At 40.5% G+C, this 23,591-nt stretch overlaps 1 protein-coding gene across 1 annotated transcript; it reads left to right on the top strand.

Moving 5' to 3' along the window:
• The first annotated feature begins 11,319 nt into the window (after positions 1-11,319).
• LOC101161284 (arachidonate 8S-lipoxygenase-like) lies at positions 11,320-21,848 on the top strand. Its single transcript, XM_023958646.1, has 13 exons — positions 11,320-11,467; positions 11,605-11,686; positions 12,033-12,155; positions 12,249-12,349; positions 12,660-12,808; positions 12,898-13,041; positions 15,944-16,147; positions 16,226-16,312; positions 16,391-16,560; positions 17,004-17,125; positions 17,863-17,963; positions 21,106-21,276; positions 21,361-21,848. Exons 1-13 carry the CDS (start codon positions 11,320-11,322, stop codon positions 21,538-21,540), a joined length of 1,782 nt encoding a protein of 593 aa, XP_023814414.1. The 3' UTR covers positions 21,541-21,848.
• The last annotated feature ends 1,743 nt before the right edge of the window (positions 21,849-23,591 follow it).

The following is a 23,591-nucleotide window of genomic DNA, read 5'->3' as shown; positions in this document are numbered from 1 at the left end:
TGACATATAGCTCTCACCAATGGAGCAATGTGTTTTTCTGAGTCAGTTGATGATGCTGATCCTTATGCTAGCACTTTAAGTCAAATTAGCATAGTTAGCATTGTTAGCATAATTAGCAAACGCAGCTCTGACTAGCCTTGATCAAAGGTGGCCGGTGAGGGCAGTGGGGCCGGTGAGGGCGGCGGTGGTGCGTAGAATTGTGCCATGCAACGCCGCTTGCGGCTTTTTTTTTTTTTTTTTTTTTTTTTATTTTTTTTTTTTTTTTAACTTGTCCTGTCCAACAGCTAGGCAGACAGATGAGAGCTGAGGGCCTCTTGGGTTGGACATATTTTACTTTAACAAGAGGGGTTATTAATCTTCAGACAAACCAAAGGTATGTCTGAACAAACCCCTTTTGTAATTGAGGCCAAACTTTATTAATTTCAAACACGTCTGAAAATCTTTGGTGTTGGACCGGACGGAAAAGGAAAGAGGGGAAGAAGAAAGAGGGACGTTAGAGAGAGGGGGGGTAGGGGGTGATAATAGGAGGGGAAGGGGGATAAGACCATGAAGCAGCATAAAGCAACAAGTTTACTGGTTGTTAATCATTATGGTAAGGTTCAAATGTAAAAAAAAAAAAAAAAAAAAAAGAGGGCGGAGCCTGTCCACACACACACTCAAATGTTATAAACACACCTGTTAGTTGCAAAAATGTCCACCTGTCGACATGTACACAAAACAGATAGTGTTCACACGCATACTTATGCCTTAAAACCAACTAGTGTGAAATATTTCAGTCATTCAGTCTGTTGAGCTGACACCTGTGCTCAGGTGAGTGTTTATGTTCTTCTAAAATGGATGGTGGAACGTGAAAAGAAGGAGGGAGAGTGCCCAGCCATCCCCACCCCAAGACCCCCACCGCACCAGCAGCGGCAGCCGGATTCCCCCCAACACCACACGGGAACCGGCAGGGAACAACCGCCGCCCGGGCGACCAAGCCCGCCACCCAGGCCAGGGCCAGCAGGGCCGCCGCAAGGCCCCCAGAGCCAGAGAGCAGGGAGGCACGGAGGGAAAGAGGGCGCCGCCCCAGCCCAACCAGGAGAGCAGCCCCCCCGCCGCGCCGGGAGAACCCAACGCTTGCGGCTTTAATTCCGATTACTTTTGTTCATATAAACACAGCTAATGTTTTGGGACTCGATATTTACGTCTGTGACCCCGTCACGTATTTTTGGCATTTGTTCATGGGAAATTTTGTATTCAAGACAAGCAAGAGTCGTATTTAAAACAGACATGTCAAACGTCAAACTAAATGTTGTTTTACACATTTTTGCAAAATGGACAATTAAAAATAAATTCAGTTTCAGACTTTATTGACATTTGAAAATTTTGTATAACAAATTAAAAGAAAGAGGATTAAAGTTGAGTTGAGTCAACAGACACATTTAACTAAGACAAAACCATTTAATCTCCCAAAAAGAAATAAAACATTTTGGCCAAAGTTACATTTCTGATTTAGACAAAAGAAAAAACTTCAGAATGTTCACTTTTTTTTTAGTTACAACCTAACTTATAAACATGTTGGTCTTTTTTTATTTCAAATTCAACAGGAATGCTGTGATTATATATGTTTTTTCAAACTACAGTTGCTCTTGCGCAAACATTAAAAAACAATGAAAATCACTGCTCCGAGAGAATATTGTTTTTGTTCAAATTTTTTTAATGTTTTATTTTTAGGTTACATAATATGTAAATTGGAGGAAAAACAACTACCTGGGAATTTTTTTTAAACTAATTTAGTTGTAAATTAATATTGAAAACAATTGTAATATTTATTGCAAATTTTTAGAATAAAAACAGAGTTTTGTGCCTCAGGTATTACAAAAAAAGCATGCAAGATCATGAAGGGACTGTACATCAAAACAGACAACAGAGTTTATTTTTTTCCATTTTTGGTTGTTGGTGTTCCTTTATTGGATCAAGGAAAGCTTGGCTCAAAAAAGGCTGAAGAATCCAGCTCAATTCTATAGAACTCACTGGTTTTAGCAATGGGGAAAAACTGTAATCACTAAGAACTGTGGAGTGTTGCAGCCCTTTCTTAAAGAAAGAGACGTTTGAAATCATTTCTTGGGAAAAACGTTTGTTGCATAGTTTGTTTGTCTGACTCAATCCCTTCAGAAAACCTGATTACAGTTTTTCTGCTTAAAGCAAAGTGATTTGCTCTGAACTAAATGATCTGTGACTCAAACCCCCGGGTTACTCAATACTATTTACTATATTTACTGTATTAAACCAACATTTTTTTAACCAGATTTCACCTTTAGAGATGTATTTATTTTCCCTTAAGTCAGAGTACACAGCATGATTTTATGTATTTCTATTGAAATGATGAAAAAAGAAAAATCTTAAACAGAAGTATGATGACAAATGACTACATGCAAAGTTCAAAAAGAGCTTTGATTGAAGTTCAACAGCCCTACTTATCGAGTCCAATCCCCTTTTTAATCCAATCTTAAATTTATACAGAATTTTTAAAGAATCTCAGGTAATTAAGACATATGTGGCACACTTTAAATGAACAGCAGACCACTGAACATTTTGTGCATTTAATTAATTGGTTCTTCCAAGTATAGCAGCGTATTCAAACACAAACATGTGGATACTTTCTAGAAAAACCAACTGTCAGTGCTCCTCAGAACTCTCTTCTTTTCCCTCTCATTCATGCTGCCCTGCGTGCTCCAGCATGACGTCATTCTTCCTCGAAGGCGCTAGCTCTACTTGCTGGCCATTACAGTACTACAATATTTTACAGTCTACAGTTCAGTCCACATTCTACGGTTTTAAAATTAAAAAATTATAAAATAACTAAGATAACTAACAAGGGAGTGGCTAATTTTCACTGTCCTTACACATATACTGAAAACAATCAGCTTTGTTTCAAGGAAAGAAATTAAAAAAATACAAATGAATTGATCATATAAATCCCTTATATCTATATCATCACCCGTTTATCATTACTTAGAACTTTTTTATGGATTATTATTATTTTTAACCGTGCATTGCCTCAATGATTCCCCAAATTTGGGTGGTGAATGTCATTCAGAAGGATCTTCTGAGTAATGCCTTGCCCCAGCCTTCTCCTCTTTACCTCTCTGTTCCTCTCCCTCTTCATCATCAGCTGATCGGCTCTCTTTCTCTCTATCATCATCATCATCATCATCATCATCATGATCATCATCATCATCATTATCATCATCATCATCATCATCCTCTTCTGAACCTCTCTCCTCGTTCTTCTCTGTTGGGACTGACTTGTCATATATGTCTGCACTTGTTTTGCTAAAATAAGTGAATAGGTGGTCAGCAGAAGTTTAAACCAGAATGAGCCTCTAGGTTTTTATTACTTTAATAGTTCAATTATTCCTACTTTAAGTCATCTCTGCTCTCTTTTCTATCAGATGCATCTTCAACCTCACGTCTGTCTCCTTCACCTCTTGTCTGTGTTCTTCTCTACTAAATCAGATGGCCAAGCAACAATATTTCATGTTTTAAATAAATTAAACATCTAGCTAACACATGTTTTTTTTTTAAATGACTGACTTGATATTAACTGGCTTTGCCCTGAATTTCCACCATCAGACCAACCTGTTTCTTTCCTCTTCTGTCCTGATTCTTTCTCTCCATCCTCTTAGCTGTGTGATATTATCTTTGTGTTAGGAAGATCTTGAAAAAATACAGAGACTAAACTATATGTAAAAATAGAAACATTTTAAATTGTATTTTTGTTGGATATCACTTAGTCGTGAATAGAATAGATTTATTCTTTGTTGTTCTAACATTTCCAAATGACCCGAACAAACCAAGGTCAGGGTCAATGAGAATATCTGCAGCCTTAAACTTAGACAAATGTGAGTTCAAGAAGTACAATAAATGAAGATGGAAAAACATTTAATTGAATTGGAGTAAAATGACATTTTAAGTAATTTTGAGTTGTACAAACAATTATTGAGTTGGATAGACATAAGAAATTGGGTTGAATAAATTTAACTAAATTACTTTTTACCAATAGAAGTGATTCATTTAAGTTGGATAATTTATATATATATGCGTCACAATGAAATGGAAATGAGATAGAAACTCATGTGTTTACTTTGTCTTTTCTTTTTCTCCAAGCAGAAACTCTTTCTTTTGCTGATGATGCAGCCGTATTACTTTTTGATGGGCGTATAATCTTCATACACCGTCATTAAAACCTTAAGGCCTGTACACACCGGGACGAATTTCGCCGGCGAAATTCGCCTTGTGACTAAACAAAGGGCACCAATGAGAGTGTGCACACCGACGCGAAAAAACGCCACGCGTCAAAGCGTCAAAAAAAAAAAAACGCCTCGGGTTCGTTTTTTTTTTTGACGCCTCGCGTCGAAATCTATTCGACCAATGAGAATGGCACTTTTGCACACGTGTCTGGAGCTTCTGAAGTTACAGTTAAAAGACAACTTGGGGGCGCTCAAACACAAAACTGCCTTGCTGAGCACACATACCAGCGAAGAAGACAGACGCCGAGTTGCATCTACACAGCCGCGAAGAAGACAAAGAAGATGCAGGGCACGATGAATGTGGAGTTGCTGGTCTCATTGGTGTCCGAGCACAAAGAACTGTACGACAAACGCGAAAGCGATTATAAAAATCTGGACAAAAGAGAACAGTTATGGAGTGGCATTGCACAGCAAATGGGCCTTGATGTCGAGTTTCATTTTATTTAATTGTCTTGCATGTACGTTCCAACAAACATTTGACCATCACCATTGTTTGTGTGCTGTAGTGGAGGAGGTAAAACAAAAATGGAAGAGCCTGCGAGACACATACACGCGGAAAAAGCGCGAAGAAGACTGCCGAAGTGGACAGGCGGCTAAACAAAAGAAGGCCTGGAAATTTATGAAGGTGATGGAGTTCCTCGCAGCATCAACGGAATTTCGAAGGTAATATTATCATTACACATTAATTTGTCAAAATGGGCATGAGTGTGGCATGGCCCACAGTGTGAGTCATTGTTTCTGATGTAAACTGAATTTGTCTTTACAGTGTCCACAGTAATATTTCCCAGGAAAATACGGATGAAGGGGTTCATCAAGTAATTCGTAAAGATGTCAGCGACAGAGAAGGATCTGCAAGCACATCCTCAGAATCGACCTTCTCCGGCCCAACTGTGAGGCCTAGTACTTGCAACAAAAGAAAAAGGCCTGAGACACCAGACTTGTTGGACCAGTACCTATTGTCAAAGGAAGTGAGGGAAAATGAGAAAGAGGAACGGAGAAGAGAAAAAGAGGAACACAGAGAGCAAAAAAGAGAAAAACTAAATGATGAAAATTATCTGTTTGCTATTGGTTTAATACCAACATTAAGAAGACTGTCCCCAGCTGTACAGTCTTCGGTCAAACTCAGAATCCATCAGCTATTGCATGATGCTGAGTTTGGCCAGGCCTCTGTTTTTCCACAGCATTCACCGGTGTCCTACAACCAGCTCCCCCCGCAGACCCCACCAAACTATGGCTGCTCTACCTCATGGCAACCCTAGAATTTAATGAATATATTTAAATTCTCTTTTTTTTGTTTCATATTCTTTAAATTTCTTTGTAAATAGGTATTTCATAAATGTTTATTTGCACTACTGTTCATTTGCACTACTGTTCATTTGCACTACTGTTCATTTGCACAGCAGTCATTTTGACTTATTTGCACGCTCCTTTGTTTACATTCTTTGTGATTGTTCTTGCAACTCATAGTTCATACAAAATAAAACGTTTCATTTTTCTTAAAGAAATTGTGCATCAGTGACTTGAAAGTAATGTAACATTTTGAGATTTTGCATATCTTTGGACATAAGTATACGTGACCTTATTGAAATAGCTATGGGCCCAATTTGAGTCACTGCATTTATAGGCAACATCTACAGGAACATAACTTATGTGCACAGCATTGTGCAGGGAATGAGAACATCTTAAAGAAAAAGCTAGTAAAAATGTTTATTAAAAAGACACACTTTAAAAAGTACACCTTACATTTAGTTGTAAATAAGTATATGTTGAAGTGACCAAATTACTTTACATTTTACAAAAAAAAAAACACTTTAACTTTGCTAGAACATATCAAATCAAAAATGTTTAATTTGTTGTGAGTGCTGCCATATTAATTAATGAAGAATCAGATGCAATAGATTTGATAGTGTCTTCAAGTTCACAGAAATTGTATATATACACACATACACTAGCGGTTTTCACAGGGCATGGTTCACACGTTCATACTGCCAAGCAACTTCTCCTGCTGGTGAGTTGAAGTACTCTTTGTACAGTTCTCGGACATTTTGGGCCTCCACAGATGCCCGCTGCCCTCTACAATGTTCAAAGCCTTGTAGCCGTTGCTCACAATCATGGTCATCTTCTGTGGCATGATTCTGGTCTTCTTCGCTGGAACTGGAGCTGGAGCTACTGGTGCTTGAGATATCCATGTTTTCTTTGTATGATTCTGACAAGCGCGTAAATACTTGCTCTCTTCTTCTGAGTGAAAAGCGACTTTAAGAAGCGTAAAGTTGTGCAGCGCCACCTTGTGTACAGGAGTATTTCTGATTTACATTAAGCGCCATCTAATGTCAGGGAATGAAATTGCATGTTCACTCGGTTCATCGCCAGCGAAAATCGCCTGGGTGTGAACACAAAAAACGCGGCGAAAAACGCTGGCGAAAAACGCCTGGCGAATATTCGTCCCGGTGTGTACGGGCCTTTAGAGTCCCGTCTCACTGAAATATAGCGCTCTCTATTGTTCTCCACGCGTTTAGTGTCACCCCGGAAATTGGCGATCCATTGAGAATGTCTTTATGTACTTGCCGTGTCTTGGTGTGGCACTTGCTCCAAATAAAGAGGTTTGATCCAGCAAGTTGGCTCAATTTCTTCCAGAATCTGTTCACTTCTACTTGGATGACATTCAGTCTTTTGAATGGATAGCCTGCTAATTCAAAAGTGCAGGAGTCAACTTTAGGACCAGCTCTTCCCAGCAGTAAGGTGTTTGGTGTTATGTAGCTTATCCAGTCTTCTCGAGTGTGAGTTCTTACATCTATGGGTCTTTCATTGGTTAGATTGGCTGCCATGTAGTGAAAGGTTTGGAATTCTTCCCAGGTAAATATGCCATCCCCACCTAGATTATGCTGGGCTCTTTTTAGCACCCAGCTGTGGCTGCTCCTTTTCTGTGGGGTAGTCAGCAGGGTGTATCTTCTAACTCCAATTGGTCCCATACAGGGCAGATTCATTTTGGATATCTGACTTTTCCAATTGATCCAAGAACAGATACAGGTTTTCAAGAGCTGGCTTTGCTCCCACAAAGTTGCTTTCAGAATCTGACCAGAGTTTTCTTGTGTGACCCCGGATGGCAGTGAATCTCTTGTAGGCCAACAGAAAACCTTCAGTTGACTGATCACTTACGACATTAAAATGAACAGCTCTGGAAGCCATATACAAAAGATGATCCCTTCATACACATTAAGTCGTTCCCTTTTTCTTACTCCATCTTTCACTTGATAGGGCCCAAACAGATCAACTGTGGTAAACTCAAAGGGTTGGGCTGGACGTGTTCTCTCAGGAGGAAGGTCAGCCATGATTTGTTTACAATTTTTGGCTTTAGTCATTCTGCACTCCACACGGCTAAAACCACCTTTTTAGCTAGTCCTCTGCCTTTAACAACCCAGGCCCTTTTCCCCATCCTCATGAGTGTTCCAGCAATGTCTTCATGGTTTGCTTTGTGTGCTTCTCGGTGCGAGGAGCGTTGACACCCAGGAGTTACATGGCAAAAGGGGCACTGCTGTCTTTTCCTCATCAAAACTTTGGATTCTTCCATCGCAGACTTGAAGTCCTGTTTCCTCATCCTTGTACACAATTCTGTTCAGAGTGGTATCGTCAAATTTCACCCCTTCTTGCAGCGTGGAACACATCTCTGAAAGCATCTTGGAATTCTTCCACAGTGAGCTTTTTAATTGCATTTCTTGGATCTTCTTTTAAAAGGGAAACTTTGATTTATCTTTTTTGTGTTTCAGTTTTTATTTCCATATTTCAACAGCTTTCCAAAGCCAAGCAATAATCCTGAGTAATCTCATTAAACTGCTGATTTTTGTCATATCTATGAGTTGTTTGACTGCTGCTCCAGCTGAAGGTCTGTAACCATGAACAATCTCCACTTTGGACTCTCAAAATGCCTTCTCTGGACTACTTTGAACCATATTGTTGAGCGCATTTGTCTGGATTTTTGCCTGAGTTCTTGTGATGGCAGAGGAGTAAGCTTTTCGTGGGAGTTTGTTGACTCCGTCTTTGGCAGTGGCAGCAATTTCTTTGGCTGACTTTATTGGCCATTCAGTCATAGGCTTCCTCAAAAATGGTGGTCCCCTTTGCCAGTCAGAGTCCTCACAAAGATTTTTCAAATGCGTAGGGAAATCTATTGATTAAAAAAAGCACTGTAGCACTTTGTTTAAAGACCCACTCCAATGACAAAGTGTTTCTAGCATGTTCTTGTAGAATTTTTCTCATGATGGAGGACATATATGAAATAATTCAAGATTAAGACTGCGTTTCTGAGGATTTCTTTAGTTAAAAGCCAGCGGTTTGAAAAATCTCCGGTGACAGGGCAACTACCATGGGTGGGCCAAAGTCCCCCTTTTTTACCCCAATTTCGATGCATCCACTTTCAGAAATATAGATCCATCTTCATTTTCCTCATCTGAGCCGCCATCTGGCTAAAAACTGTACATCTGGACCGCTCCAAAATTGCTCGCCGTTATTTTTGCTGCACCAATGTTTGCTTGGGGTTGTGCTGGTCTGTAGCCTAGTGGGGGAGACTGTGGGTAAGGAGACAATGGGGTATCAATTAATAGTCACTTCCATGCCAAGAGTCCCAGCCTACACAACCCAGAAGTGAATTTCTTTTTTCTTTTAATTTCTTATGGGGTCCTTCTACTCTCCACAAAATATAGTGGAAGTGTTGTACAGACTGAAGACATGCAGGTTTTTATCAGAGATCCAATAGCAGCAGTAAACCTTGTAGACCCAAAGAAAAAATAATTCTAGCTTTGCCTCTGCAGGAAGCTGCACTATTATGATAATGCTCCTTTCCTGAAGCTTCAGCGTCAACAGTGACACTGCTCTCTCCCTCAGGCCGTCTAGTTTATGAATGTAGCTGTGATTTTGACACGGTTGAGACATTTCTTAGTCAAATGTAATTTTTAACTATTTAGCAAAGACAAGGTTCTTGAGTATTGGGGGGGGGGGGGGGGTAACTGTGGAAATAGTGATGAAACTTTCAGAGATGACATAAGCTCATTTAAGACACAGAAAACAACTGCTTGTGTATTTATTTCAATGTTAACTAAAAGGACAGTTTTGTAACATATATATGTCATTGACAAAGACTATTTCTTAAACACCCAGGCAGGCAGTTTGTAATTTAAAATACTGATGTCAACACTGATTAGCCAATACTGTTTTGGAACACAGACTGACATCTGGGTTACATGTTGCCAAAAAGCAACTTTTCCTGCAATGTTATGTTGGTTCTTAAAATCCAATTTCTGGTTGATATCATCCAGATATACATGTGCTGTGTGGGTTGTAAATAAGGGATTCATTAGGTAATTCAAATGAAATAGTTGAAAAAATGGGAAGGGTGTGATACCTATAATTACATGAATGTTATCAAATGCTAAGAGACAGAAACAACCTCAGGCATGTCCTCCTTCATGTGGACATCCCTGAGGTTTCTTCAGTTTTATGTGAGGAATTTATTCCTCACAGAGAAGGAGGGTCTGAGGGCAGGGATGCCCATTTTAGCTAAATCTGTTTAGTTTAGTTTAGCTATCAGCTATCATATTTTATGACAGACTTTATGTTTTTGTACAATAACTAGGTTGAAGTCTGTTGAGACAAATGTGTTGCAATATTGGGCTATATAAAAAAAATTGAATTAAACTGAGTAAACCGGTCTTTGAATTTGATTGACAGCATTTTCTCCATATGGACCCTTCTTTCCCAAAAGGAACCTTTTTGTTTGGAGACACCAACTATCTGGTTCCATGGTTCCATCCACCTCTCTGCGGAAGAATTTTATCTATTCAGATGTTTGATAATCCGATAGCTGACAACTGCGATCAGTGGATTTCTGATTGATCTGGAGGATCTGATGAAGTGAACAGAAAAGTGGGCTGTTGGAGCTTTGTGGAGAGATAAACTCTGGTTAAGACTCAGACAGAGAGACGGTGGCACCATGACCAAAAGCTCGATGCGTTGCTTTTGCAGTAGGGGAGAGTGCTTGCGGTCCTTAGATTTGTACAAATAATGGATGACAAATTGGAAAAACCTTCCACCAAGATTGGAGGACACAGAATCAAATTGCCTAGGATTTAGGGCAAAAAGTTGCCTCACAATTAGACCACATTAGGTCACGGCTGGCAGATGGAAAATAAGTCAGCTGGCACCAAGAATTGTTATTTAATCAGACTGACATGTTGTCCTTAGTGTTTCCAAAACGTCTCTACAGAGGTTGATGATGCAGTCTGTTGTAAGCAGACTGGGATTGAAAGAACTGTTTGAATTAGGCCAATTGTCCTTGATTCAATTTCCAGGCTAAATAATTGAAAAATACATTTAATTCAGATTTTTTTTTCCTAGAATTTCGCCATTTTTACCTGAGAATAGATAAAGTACCTGTACTTTTGAGTGTTAACTTGGATTGATGACTGCTGTTGATACTTTTGTGTTTCTGTGGAATCTCTGTCTGAAGTTTCCTCATCACAGGTGACAGTTGAAAGGTGACAGACACCCCCCCTCACCAAAAAAACAAGGTTGTGTATAAAAGACCAAACCTGCTGAGACGTTTTATTCCTGCAAAGGAGATCTGCTCAAGAGTTTGTATCCTGAACTCACAGAGGTAAGAAAAGCTTATTTCAGATCACCTGCATTTCCTGGAAAACCTTAAAATACTGATCATTCATTATTGCTGATGGTTGTTTTTTCCCAGAGATATTGCATTTTGAGACAAAATGGTTGACTACAAAGTGACTGTCTGGACTGACAATGCATCCCGCCCCTCCACCTTATGCTGGGTCAACATAACTCTGCACGGCACAAAGAGGCAGAGCGAAAGCACAAAGCTCTTTCATTGGTTTGAGTCATTCAGCAAGGGAAATGTGAGTGAGCTGATGATCATGCAGCTCTGAGCTCTTCCTGTTTCAGCAATTCTGAAGCTTTTTCTCCTGATTTGTAGACGTCAACATTCACTGTGAGCTGCTCTGAAGACATCGGGGAGCTCGAGATGATAAAGCTTGAGAAAGGCTGGATGAGTTCGACTGATTGGCTCCCTGGAAAGGTGGAAGTGGAAACTCCCAGTGGAAAAGTCTACAGGTTTCCCATCTACCACTGGATCTCTAATGGCAATATCAACTTGTTCAGAGAGGGAAAAGGTTTGTGTGTTTGAGTCACTTTCATATTGAAGTTATTGGAAAAAGGCGCTTAAAAATGACCAGAAGCACAAATAAAGAAATGCCCAACATCCATTAAACAACAAGAGACATTTGTGTTGTTGTCGTCTTTTATTTAGCTGTGTTGGACTTTAAGGAGACAGACGAAAAGCTCAGAACTGACCGGAAGGAGGAGCTCCGAGAGCAGCAGAGCATTTACTGGTGAGAAAATCTACTCATCAATGCATTTATCTCATTAATTCACATTTACATAAGAAAATACAATTCATTTAGTACATAGAAAAGAAGTTCCAAACTTACCCTTTCTGTTTCTTGATTATGGATGTTTTAGTGGTTATACTCTTTTGTTCTACTTTATTAAAGTTCTGCATTTAGCTTCCATCATGGCTCATGCCTCCTATAAGGCAAAAGGTGCCAAAGTGTTGACCTGTGTCTGTGTCTTAACTCAGTTTGGGCTCCAGTCTGGTCTCTTTCTGTGTTTTTGTTCTTCCTCATTTTTTGATTGTGCAATTTTTTTTTAACATTCCTGCTCTTCTGTTTTCCTCAGCTGGGATGTCTATAAGGGTGGAATTCCAGAATGTGTGAAAGAAAACTCAATTCGTTCACTGCCTCATGATGACAGGTCCACCATTGCCAGTATTATTTCAACTGGAATCAAGGACTTCAATATGTAAAGCTCCTGTATTTTTTCTGATTGTTAATTTTTCATGTCAAAGTTGTTCTAGGTTAATGAATAACTTTTCTGCTGATTTTTTCTTTGTAGTATATATGAGCAGTTTATTGGATATCTTAAGGGTAAAAGAACATGGACCAGTTTTGAGGATATCGAGGATTTCTACAAACTTGTAGTTACTCCAACAACAGGTACAATGTCAACATGTTCTTATTCTATTCTGATCTGCCCAAAAAGTGTAATAGTTTGGCAGACCAAAAGAAACTGTCATAGAACAGCTGATAGTTTAACAGCTGACTGGAAATAAAATTGATGACCAGACAGAAAATTGATTGTACAACTTTCCAATGTGACTGAAATTTATTGTCAATGGCAACATGTTCTTAATATTTTATTTGTCTTCCTGATTACTTGTTGTGTTATGAGTCTACATCAGTAAGAATCCAGGTTTTGAAGCTCAGCATTTCAGCACACTGAAGTCAAGCTAATTTGTTCTTTCAGTCCTCGAAAACTGGAGGAAGGACTCCTTCTTTGGATACCAGTACCTGAACGGGATCAACCCCATGGTGATCAAACGCATTACAAGCCTTCCTGAAAACTTTCCTGTCATCATCCAAAATCCTGCAGTCAGTCTGAACTCAGAAATGGAGGTAAACATCAACACAGACAGACACTTTGCTTGAGTTTAGATTGTCCATCTGCTTCACAGAGCGACTCTCTCCCGCTTTCATTTCAACAGAAAGGAAACATTTTCCTGTGCGACTACAAGATTCTGGACGGAGTGGAAACAAACACCATCAACGACAAGAAGCAGTACTTGGCTGCTCCGCTTGTCCTGCTCCACCAGACTGAGGAGGGGATGATGATGCCCATCGCTATTCAGGTGATCAATCAAGTGCTGCAAGATGACAGATATGGAAACTCAGATCTCTAGTATCCGAGGCCATAAAAAACTGAAACCTGCTGGAAACATGTAGCTTTGAGTCTTCGGTTGGGTCTCACCAAAGTCTTGTGAATGCGAGATTCCTCACTGTTGAGAGGATCAGTGGAGTGTTCCACTACAGCAGAGAAGAGAATGCAGATAGTCCCCGTTCACTATTCTTCATTGTTCACAGAGATTTATGACGCCACCAAGATAATAACATTTGAATTAACAACAGAAAAGTAATAGGTGTGTAACTGTTTCAGGAGGAGCACATAAGAAACCAAAAATAAAATGTCTTCTGCTGGAAAAACTCTAAAGAGTCAAAAAAGAACAAACAAGAGAGAAGCTCAAAGCTCCTGTCAGCTTCAGGGAAACAGAAACATCTTTAGAATAAAACAAACCTTTTGTTAGATCTCAACTTTCATGAGCTAAACTTAAAGATCCAAAACTGATTCCATGTTCACAAAAGTACAGCTTCTTTTAAATATTCACCCCAAAACTATATTTGTGACAGCTTTGTGTGTTTATTTATATATAATAGAATTGGAAAAGTTCTTTAATGTTTTATGTGTTACTTTTAAAGCATTTTTATTGCAGGGAGTGTATTTTCTCTCCTCTTTCTCTCCACATTCATACTTGAATACAGGTGGGTGTTGAAGTATTCAGACTGGACAACCCTTAAAATGAACCAGGGTTAGTTTTCCCCGATAATCCGGAAACAATTTTCAGTCTGAATACACCAGGATCCGCTCTCAGACCCATGTTTGGAGGTGGTCTTGGTTTGTTTGCAATTGGACTGAGGTCCAATTGCTCTTAGATTCCTCAGTCAGAGTAAAATATGTCCTTGGAGTGAAACAACTGAAACAAAACAGCCACTGATCACATGATGTATGCAGAGTAGGAACGTAGAGACAGATGAGCTGCGGACAAATGTGTCAACAAACTGTTTCCAAGCAGAAAAAAGGGTCCAACTGTTAATTTGTTAGAATGTTTATTTTAACACCCCTGAAAATGCTTCTAACCCGTTTTCTGTGTCTCGTTACGCAGCACGCACCCAGCGCTGCTGTGACATCACCCAAAAAGCTACCTGAACGAAATTTTTCTAAACTAATGAGATAACGCCACAACAATGAGACGCAGCGACTCATTGAAATGTTATCGGATGAATTCCGACTCATCCAAACAGTTTTAACATGATCCACATCACTTGTCACTGTTTTCCCCACAATCTTAATGTCATAAACACTTCTCAGCATGCCTTCATACCCGTTGTCTCCTCAGCATTACAGTTGCTAGCGTACTCTGGCTTAAAGCACACACGTCTCCTTGCCACTAACCGCCTTGCAGCATGAACCGCTGCACAAAAGTAACAAGTAATAGGTTTTGTTCCACAACTGGTAATTGAAATATACATTTTCGTCCCTATATGTATTGTAGGGCGAAGCACGTGCATCTTAAACTTGATGTTTTGACCCGCCCTCGTAGTTCCTGGCCAATGACTGAAGAGATCTTTAGTCACATGGTTTTGTTTACAAGCTTTGGTCCCTAACACAGTGGGCCACTTGATGCCAGTCTGAAAACAGACCAAACGGAAGGTTCTGGACTTGATCTGGAATAGAGGTAAGATTTTAAGCCCGAGTCAGAACCGAGTCAGAACCTGACCCGGCCCGAAATTCGGGTCGGGTCAGGTTCAGGACTAAAATGACAATCATTACGTTAGGGTCCGTTCTTCTTACTCAGAGGGAGAACGTTCACCGAACGTACACACACACACACACACACACACACACACACAAACACACACACACACACACACACACACAAGTAGGCCTCTATCCCACCAGTCACCAGCCCACCGTTGATTGACTGGCAAAAAGAGGGGGGCGCCGGCCACCCGCAGCTCTGTCCAAACTCTGGTCCGTTACAATATGTTTATAAAAATGTTTACTAAAACGATGTGTGGATACTAAACTAAGGAATACTTGTTATAAATAAATAATTTGGAAAAAACAGAGAAGGCACTGTAAGGTAATTGCTATAGAACTACTACTAAACACGCTTTGCGCACGTGTCGTGAATGTAATCTTCCCTCTGCAAGTCCGCATCTATTTTGTTTAGGTATCGGCGATATGGAGCAGCAAGAAGTCAAGGATAAACTTAAGACAGGGGAACTGAAAAGGCAAACACGCACCGCGGCTGCAGAATTGTTCCGCGTAATGAAGCGAGTGTGCATCAAGATCTCTCTTTCACCCTCTTTGTCTGGCCTCTTATTCTGTGTTCCAGCGTTATTTCGTTGTGCAAATGCATTTATCGTTGTCGTCGTTCTCTGTCGGCTTTTCCCATCAGGGGTCGCCACAGCGAACAAGTCGCATGGTAAACTTGGCAATGTTTTACGCCGGATGCCCTTCCTGACGCAACCTTCTCAAAGCAACCGGGCTTGGGACCGGCACAGAAGTAGAGAAAGGAACAGGGACAGGGCAGCCCGGATTCGAACCCTGGTTTCACGGACGGAAGGCGCCGCAAACCAGCATAAGCTAAACCGGCTCCCGTGCAAATGCATTTATCATGATCATAAAAATATGTGGATTATTTTAACCTTAAGAAATCTTGCATTTTTTTCTGCCCAAAATACTATGGGATAAATTGAAATTTCGCGTTTGCGTTGGACTCGGGCCTGCAAATCAAGTTAATTGGTCGGGTTCGGGCTGGGTTGGGCTTTAATGCCCGCGGGCCTGGGTCGGGTTGGGCTGGATTTTTTAGGCCCGATCTTCCCTCTAATCTGGAACAAAGGATTTTTTCCAGACTGACGGTTCATTATCACTGATGATTAGGATTTGTTGTGTTTGATCTTCTCCTGCAGCTGAAGCAGAAACCCGGAGAGGACAACCCCATCTTTCTTCCCTCTGACTCTGAGCTGGACTGGCTGTTGGCAAAGCTGTATGTGAGAAGTGCAGATTTCAACCTGCATGAGCTCAACTATCACCTGCTGCGCACTCACCTGCTGGCTGAGGTCTTTGCCGTTGCTCTAAAGAGAAACTTACCCAGAGTTCATCCTGTTTTCAAGGTACCTGAAGCTGATGCAGCAGTGTCTTCATGAGCTGGAAGATTCCTCAATAACCTTTGCTGCACATTTCTGTTTCAGATCCTCATCCGTCACACACATGACACTCTGCAGATCAACGTCTTGGCTCGAGAGAGTCTCATCTCTGACGGTGGACTTTTCAGCCAAGTGTGTAGCGAAGAAGATCACACGACTTCATCATCTAAGTCTCATGGAAAGTTTGTAACTTTTTTGTCTGTTCTGTAGTTTACAGCTTCTGGTGGAAATGGTATGGACACCATCCTGCAGAGATCTCTGTCCAACCTCACCTACACGTCTCTCTGCATACCTGACGACATCAAGGAGCGAGGTCTGGAAGATGTGAAAAACTTCCACTACAGAGATGATGGACTGGAGCTGTGGGACATCATGCACAGGTTTCCAGGACGTTTCTATCCGTCATCATAGTCCATGTTAGAGACAGACAGTACAGAGGGAGTTCAGGCTTTCTGCTTTGTGTGGATGAAGTGATGCTTCAGAATGAGCTGAGGTGGAGATGATCCATGAAGGAGCTGCAGGTCTGACAATCTGAAGAACAGAAGTTAGAGATGAACAGGCCGGCCTGCTGAAGACTCACCTCCTCTCTACTCCACTGATCTCCATTTTAAGCTAAATGCAGGTTATTATGGTCTGTCTGTCTGCAGCAAACACAACTGTCCATCAAAAGGGTTTCAGTCCAAGTTCAGATCAGAAAAGAAACCTCACATTTCCTCACAGTTCTTCCATGTGGCTACATAATAAGTAGAGTCCTATTCATTGTTTCAATAATGAATAATGAATGAGTAGAAAACATGTTGCTGACTGTTTCTGTTTCTCAAAGCTTTGTCACGGAAACTCTCAGCTACTACTATAAGGACGACAGCGACGTTGAAAATGACATTGAACTGCAGGAATGGATCCAGGAAATCTTTGAACATGGATTTCTGAGTAAAACAGGAACTGGTGAGCAAATCCTTCAGCTGTTTACCTTCAGGGGGGGGCGATACTTACAGCAAATCCACCGCATCCACTGACCCCCTCATCTTCATTCTCTTCTCTGACATGAACTATTTTCTAGTCTTTCAGTGGATTCATCAATCCCATTTTTTGGTTTATGCCTCTGGTATCTTCTTACAAATAAATTCTCCTTTAATTACTTATTTTAAAATATAAAACAAATGATCATCTATTTACCTAAAGCTTCATTTCCACTGAGCGCTATGGTCCAGTTCTGGTCCAGTCTAGAAAGGTCCAGCTATTTTAGGGGAATGATTTGACTCAAAGCTGGACCATCACAGCGCATGTGAGATCATTAACAAACTTTATGATGATCGCTGGTTTCTCCTGGGGAGCAGTCAGCAGATCTCAATGAATATTATTATTATTATTATTAACATCCTTCCGGTTCTAATTTCTTCCAGAAGGAAATTAAGCGACTTATTAGCAGATTTGTCTGTTGCTGTGGTTATTTTCTTTTGGGGGGGCATGATCAGGAATTGCTTTTCGCAATGTTTGCGCTTTTTGCAATTAATCAAGTTGTGAAGTTCAGCTGCTCTATGTCTCTGTGGCGTTGTGGCTTCTTCCCAGAAGTCCAGATTTATGATGAGGAAGAAACATTCATCATCACAAAGAGAAATCCCAAACTAGATCCGTTTACCTCAATCTACAGAAGTGATGCAGTCATTTGTTCCAATCCACAGGAATCCCACAGAAGTTCAACACTGTGGATGAGCTGGTCAAGTTTGTTACCATGGTGATGTTCACCTGCTCTGTGCAGCATGCAGCCATCAACTCTGGACAGGTGAGTGCTGCTGTTGTAGCCACTCCTCCAGCTTGGGGGTTACTGCCCCGAGTGCTCCAATTACCACAGGCACCACTGTCACCTTCACTTTCCAGGCTTTCTCCAGTTCTTCTCTGAGTCCCTGGTATTTCTCCAGTTTCTCATATTCCTTCTTTTATATATATATAAAACAAATAAATAACAAACAAATATATAAAAAACAAATATATATATATATATATATATATATATATATATATATATATATATATATATATATATATATATATATATATATATATATATGGCTGGGTAGCTCGGTTTGTACGGTGAAGGACTGGCAAGCAGGAATCCAAGGTTGGGTTCGAACGAACAATTAATGGCAAGCAATGATAATGAATGGATGCAATGGTGAGAAATTAACATCACCCAGTGAGGGTCCTTAGGCAACCTGACGCTTACGTCTATCCAACTCAATAATTGTTTATATAACTCATATTTACATATTTATCTAAATAAATGTCATATTACTCCAATTTAATTAATTGTTTTTCCATCTTAATTTTTTGTACTTCTTGAACTCTCATATGTCTAAGTTTGAGGCTGCAGATATTCTCATTTTTACAACATTAAAATTAATAGAGCAGTGTGGATTTGCAATGTGCATCACACTTTTATTTATCATGTCTCTATATTTGGCAACGTTCACAATGAAGGGGTTAATGCTTAATAAAAAAAATTAAATCAAAAAATCCGATTTCCAATGAAATGTGAACTTTTGTGATCTCCTGTGTGACCGTGAAATTACCCAGAAGTGAACCGCATGCGCAGAAGAGTCCTCAACGGTGAATGACATCACTCGTTGTTTCCGGAAGTAGCTAACGTTAACAATGGATGTCAACAACGCTGGGCTTATCCCCCAAAATGCTGTACCCCTCTTCATAAAATGGACAGGTGATAGGTTGACGGCCACTTCGCTTGTTCCAGTCTTTAACCTCCTTGTATTTGGCTTGGAGGCTTTTTATTTTTCGCTGGCATTGGAGCCAGGATCATCTGTACCCACGCTCAGCCATTTGGCTAGAAATTTGCGATAAGAACCCTTGAATTTGGCCTGAATAGAGCTGTCGCCCCAAATATGAATCCAATTGGTGACCTGCTTCCCTTCCACTGACTGGTCTCAGCAGCATCATCCGCCATGGTGATGCTGCTGATGAACATGATGTTTATGTTCTCGTTCCCGCCCACTTCAACGCAGAATGATGAAGTTTGTAGTGTATCTATGACGTACGGGTCGAATACGTGCGGCCTGGCCGTTCAGATGGAGGTTGCATTTGAAGAGATCGGATATGTGTCGTTCGGACTGTCATGAAAAGATCAGATACAGGTCGTATATGGGTAAAACAAATCAGATTTAGGTCGTTTCAGCCTGCAGTGTAAACGTAGCCTTTAACTTCAGTTCTTATGACATAATAGAGCACTAGTGGCACTTAATATCATCATCATCCTCTTCCTCCCCCTCACTCATGGTGCAGAAAGAATTAAACAAAGCAGGGTATAATAACTCGGCAAAACACAGTAAAACAGCTAAACAACTAAACACATTTGGTCAAAAACCTATACTTAAACCCAAATCCGTCCAGACAGGCAAAGGAAATTCACAATTCCTTGCCAATCCGTGCCAATCTAATAGCAGCACCAAAGTTACACCTATACTTAATTGAATTCATTTGAATGAAAGGAAAATAACTGTCTGATAACTATGTGTTATTTTTAAGTTGACTGAACCAAAAAAATGATTTATCTTAACAATAATTAAGTTAGATCAAAGTAAAAAGCTTATCTTTCCAACATCCATATGTGGTCTTATCATCCTCTCATGGTGGAAAAAGTATTATCTGAGCTTCTTCATCCATTAAATCATCTTCAAATGGACACGCCATGCTGCTTCACCTCTCTGAAAACAAACTAACCTTTAACTAAACCTGCTCCAGACCAGGTTATGTTCAGAGCATGAGTTGCCATGGTAAGCATACCCTGAAACATACTTACTTTTTTTTAAAACAGAAAGCTGAGGTTATCCTCTTCCTTAGCCTCAAACTTTGCGTAACTAGCATTACCTGCTTTCTGGAATACCCTCAGGGAGAACTCCAGCTTTACTTGTTAGTCGCTGGATAGGCTCCAGTATTCCTGGGACACCGGATGTGACTAAAGTGGGTTTAGAAAATAGATGGATGGATGGATTGTGTACTATTGGACCTATCCATGGATTGAGGAATTATAGTACTGTATATAATTTTTTTGTAATTTTTTTTCAAGCTTTTTCAAAAAGAATTGCCCCTAGGGGATAAATACACTTGTTTTAATTAAGTTAAATTGTTGGCTGGACATCTTTGACTGAAAAGAAGAAGATTTAGCTCTTTAACTATGGAGTTAAAGAATTTCACAGCAAGTCCATCACTTTTATCTGTGATGAGCAGCTTTGAGGTGATAACATGCGAACCAAAATCAACTCCAATCAACACTAACACAATCAGGGGTGAAAGTAAACATTTTTTACGCTGGTACTACAACAAATTACATCAAAAAATCTCTTTAATAGCAGTAAATGTAGATTAAAGGTGCAACGAGTAAACGATTGTTCAATTAATTGATTTATCCAATCAGATTGATCTGTTTAATTAAATTACACCGCTATAAAATGGTTTCAAAATGAAATCAAATTGATGATAATCGATCCAGGAAAATACTACTTGGATTGAGACAAGGTAAGTTTATTTTACTGAAACATAAAACATGACTATCACAGATCAACACGGATCATTCCAGTCCAATGTGTGGACAGACTTTAAAGTCATGTGACCATCCAGTGTCTAGAATGTTCTAAGAATGTTCCCTTTGGATTCTCTGGATGTGGAAAAACAACAGTGGTGAACTTTAGGAAACTAACATGTGAATGGATTTGACATTCATTCTAGTTTACTTGTCTGTTTGGAGACAGATTTCATTTCCACTTGATGATCTGGAAGAAATCCAAGAATCTGGAAAACTTCACCTTCTAACAGCTGACTCAGAAATTCTCACATTGTTTTTTCTTTTCTGACATTTCTACAACTTTAGGAACAATCTTCTTCTGAACAAATGTTTCTGCTTTTCATTTCTGCAGAATGACTATTATGGATTGATGCTAAATGGCCCCTCCACCATGCAAAAGCCCCCACCCACCAAGAAGGGAGAGGCGACCGAGGCCTCAATCATGGAAGCCCTGCCTGACACTCAGACCACAAGTCGCATCATGGGGGTAGTTGGGTTGCTCAGCAAAGCTCCCAGTGATGGTGTAAGTACATGAACTTCATGTTTGTCTGTAAGTCAGACAAATGCTTGGGTTCATTTTGACTCAAAGCTGGTTTTGTTGTTTCAGAAATTTCTTCTGGACTTCCATGAGGAATATTTTACAGAGGAGGGTCCTTGCAGCGAAATCCAAAAGTTCCAAGAAAAACTTAGAGCTTTGAGCAAAAAGATTGAAGACAGGAACAAGGACCTGCCGCTGCCGTACAAATACCTGGATCCAAAGTCTGTGGAGTGTAGTGTGGATATATAGAGAGCAGACCACAGCAGGAGACCAGCTGGAGATATTCACTCTTTCACTGAATTGCTTTAGGATGATTTCATTCCTTTTTTCCTGTTTTCTTTATAAAGAAACTTGTTTGTGACAGAAATTAATTGGGGTTTTTCTTTGCAGAATTGGTTCATGCTGCAGTTTGTGTTTGCTGTTTGACGGTTTGATGTGTTAAACCAACACTGTAGTTCAACAGTGATGTTATTCCTTTAATAGTTTCTCCTCCTAAAAATCAAATGTTATCTTTCCTAAACTCTTGAGGCAACAATAAATAAACCTTCTGGACAAAGTTCTTCTGTGTGATGCTTTGAGCTGGATAAAGTTGTAAAGGAGTGACAACGGAAGTTGTTGGTGGGGCGGCTAAGGGGGGGGCGGGGATCTGAGCGGGGTGACTGAAGACTATGGCACAAGGGAAAGAGCTGATGTGATAAAACACATCATCAAAATTTACGATAACTTAATACTGATGATAGTCCCTGTTTTTGCACAGAATATTGTGAGGTCAATAAAGTTACAGTTCTGGATTAGTTTCTGCTGCCTCAGGTGGAAGATTGCATTGACAGCATTGGTTAGAACAGGGGTGGGGAACCCATGGCTAGAGAGCCACATCTGACTCTTTTGATCGCCACAACTGGCTCGCAGACAAATCTTTAATTATTAAAAAAAATGCTTCATTAGACCAGTCCTTCCCGGGCACGATGCAATGCCAGGGGGGAGTGTAGTAGTAGCGGTGCTTGGAGAAAAAAAACTGCGCCACTATCAGTTTACTATTATTTTATATCACAGAGTTTGAACCAGCCTCAAACCTGTGAATTGCCGTCCCTGCAGCTGCTCCTGTCTCTGATAAGGAGCTGCAAATGTATGTGAAGGAAAAGGGGAGGGGTAGTGGGTGCAGGGAGCGAGGTGAAACGGCACTCTGATCACAACACGCTGCCCGTCACATACCACACTGCAGCGTGTGAGTATTGCTGTACTGACAATGTTTGGCTCCACGTCTGCATGTGAGCAGTCTTTCTCACATGTAAAGAACATTCTGACCAACCTACGATCACGTTTAACGGATGGAAGTCTCAACGCCTGCATGAAGCTTAAACTCACCAAGAATCAACAAGACTAGACCATCAGATAACCCACCATCATGCAGCACCAGCAATGTTGTAGCATTAGCAACAGTATAGCACTGTTATGAAAAAGAATCCACAGGGTTTTTTTATTTGAAATTCCATAAAACGCACACATTCACTTGTATTCTTAGTTTTAAACATATTGTAGTGGACTGAGTTGAACTGGGTGGTTGTTGTTAGGTCGCGTTCTAAGTTCCAGAGGTCATTGAACGCATCAAGTAAAGATGCTGATTGGCCCTCAGTTCTGTCACTCAGCCTGTTGTTGGGTAGTTAGGACCATTGGGGTGAGGGCTGGTGCGGAAGCGGGGGAATAAAGTTGGGGGAAGGCTCTTGGTTGGAGAGATTCAGGAGTTGCTGAATAAGTTGTTCGATGTTGGTTACAGCCTGCAGTAACCAGGATAACCCTTGTGCTATCGTATGGGGTCAAGATGACCCCACCCTTACAGTGACGTGTTCTTCCTACCATGACAAAGGTGGATAAAGGTGAAAAGATTTCATGTAATCCATGGACACCAGTGAAGATCACAAATCATTGAAGAAAAAAGGTTCAGAGCACTGTCTAGTGGGTCTAGATGACCCAACTCCCAATGTTAAAGTGCCTAGGATAGCACAAGGGTTAAAGAACCCTAAAAGAGGTTAAGTCTCAGTGTGGGAAAGGGACGCTATAATATTGTACGGCTCTCACAAAATCACATATAAAAATGTGTGGCGTTCATGGCTCCCTCAGCCAAAAAGGTTCCCGACCCCTGGGTTAGGAACTTTCATAACCAAGCTTGACTTTTTGAAAAGTTATTGGGAGCTCCCTTTGACAAACGCTTTGAGCATTTCTGCTTTGTAACACCTGACCACAGTATGCCGTCATGGCTTTTGGGATGAAGAATGCTCCTGCCCCCTGCCCCAGCTTGTGTT

Source organism: Oryzias latipes, chromosome 9, assembly GCF_002234675.1.
Source record: "Oryzias latipes chromosome 9, ASM223467v1".
Taxonomy (NCBI): Eukaryota; Metazoa; Chordata; class Actinopteri; order Beloniformes; family Adrianichthyidae; genus Oryzias; species Oryzias latipes.
This window is presented reverse-complemented; position numbering and strand designations above follow the sequence as displayed.

Bases quoted from the DNA above. Each gene is read 5' to 3' on its own strand.
- LOC101161284 (XM_023958646.1), top strand. From the start codon at position 11,320: ATGATAAAGCTTGAGAAAGGCTGGATGAGTTCGACTGATTGGCTCCCT. The intron at 16,561-17,003 runs GTTTCCAGGACG...TGTTTCTCAAAG, and splicing joins CTGTGGGACATCATGCACAG to CTTTGTCACGGAAACTCTCA. The intron at 17,126-17,862 runs GTGAGCAAATCC...TCCAATCCACAG, and splicing joins TCTGAGTAAAACAGGAACTG to GAATCCCACAGAAGTTCAAC.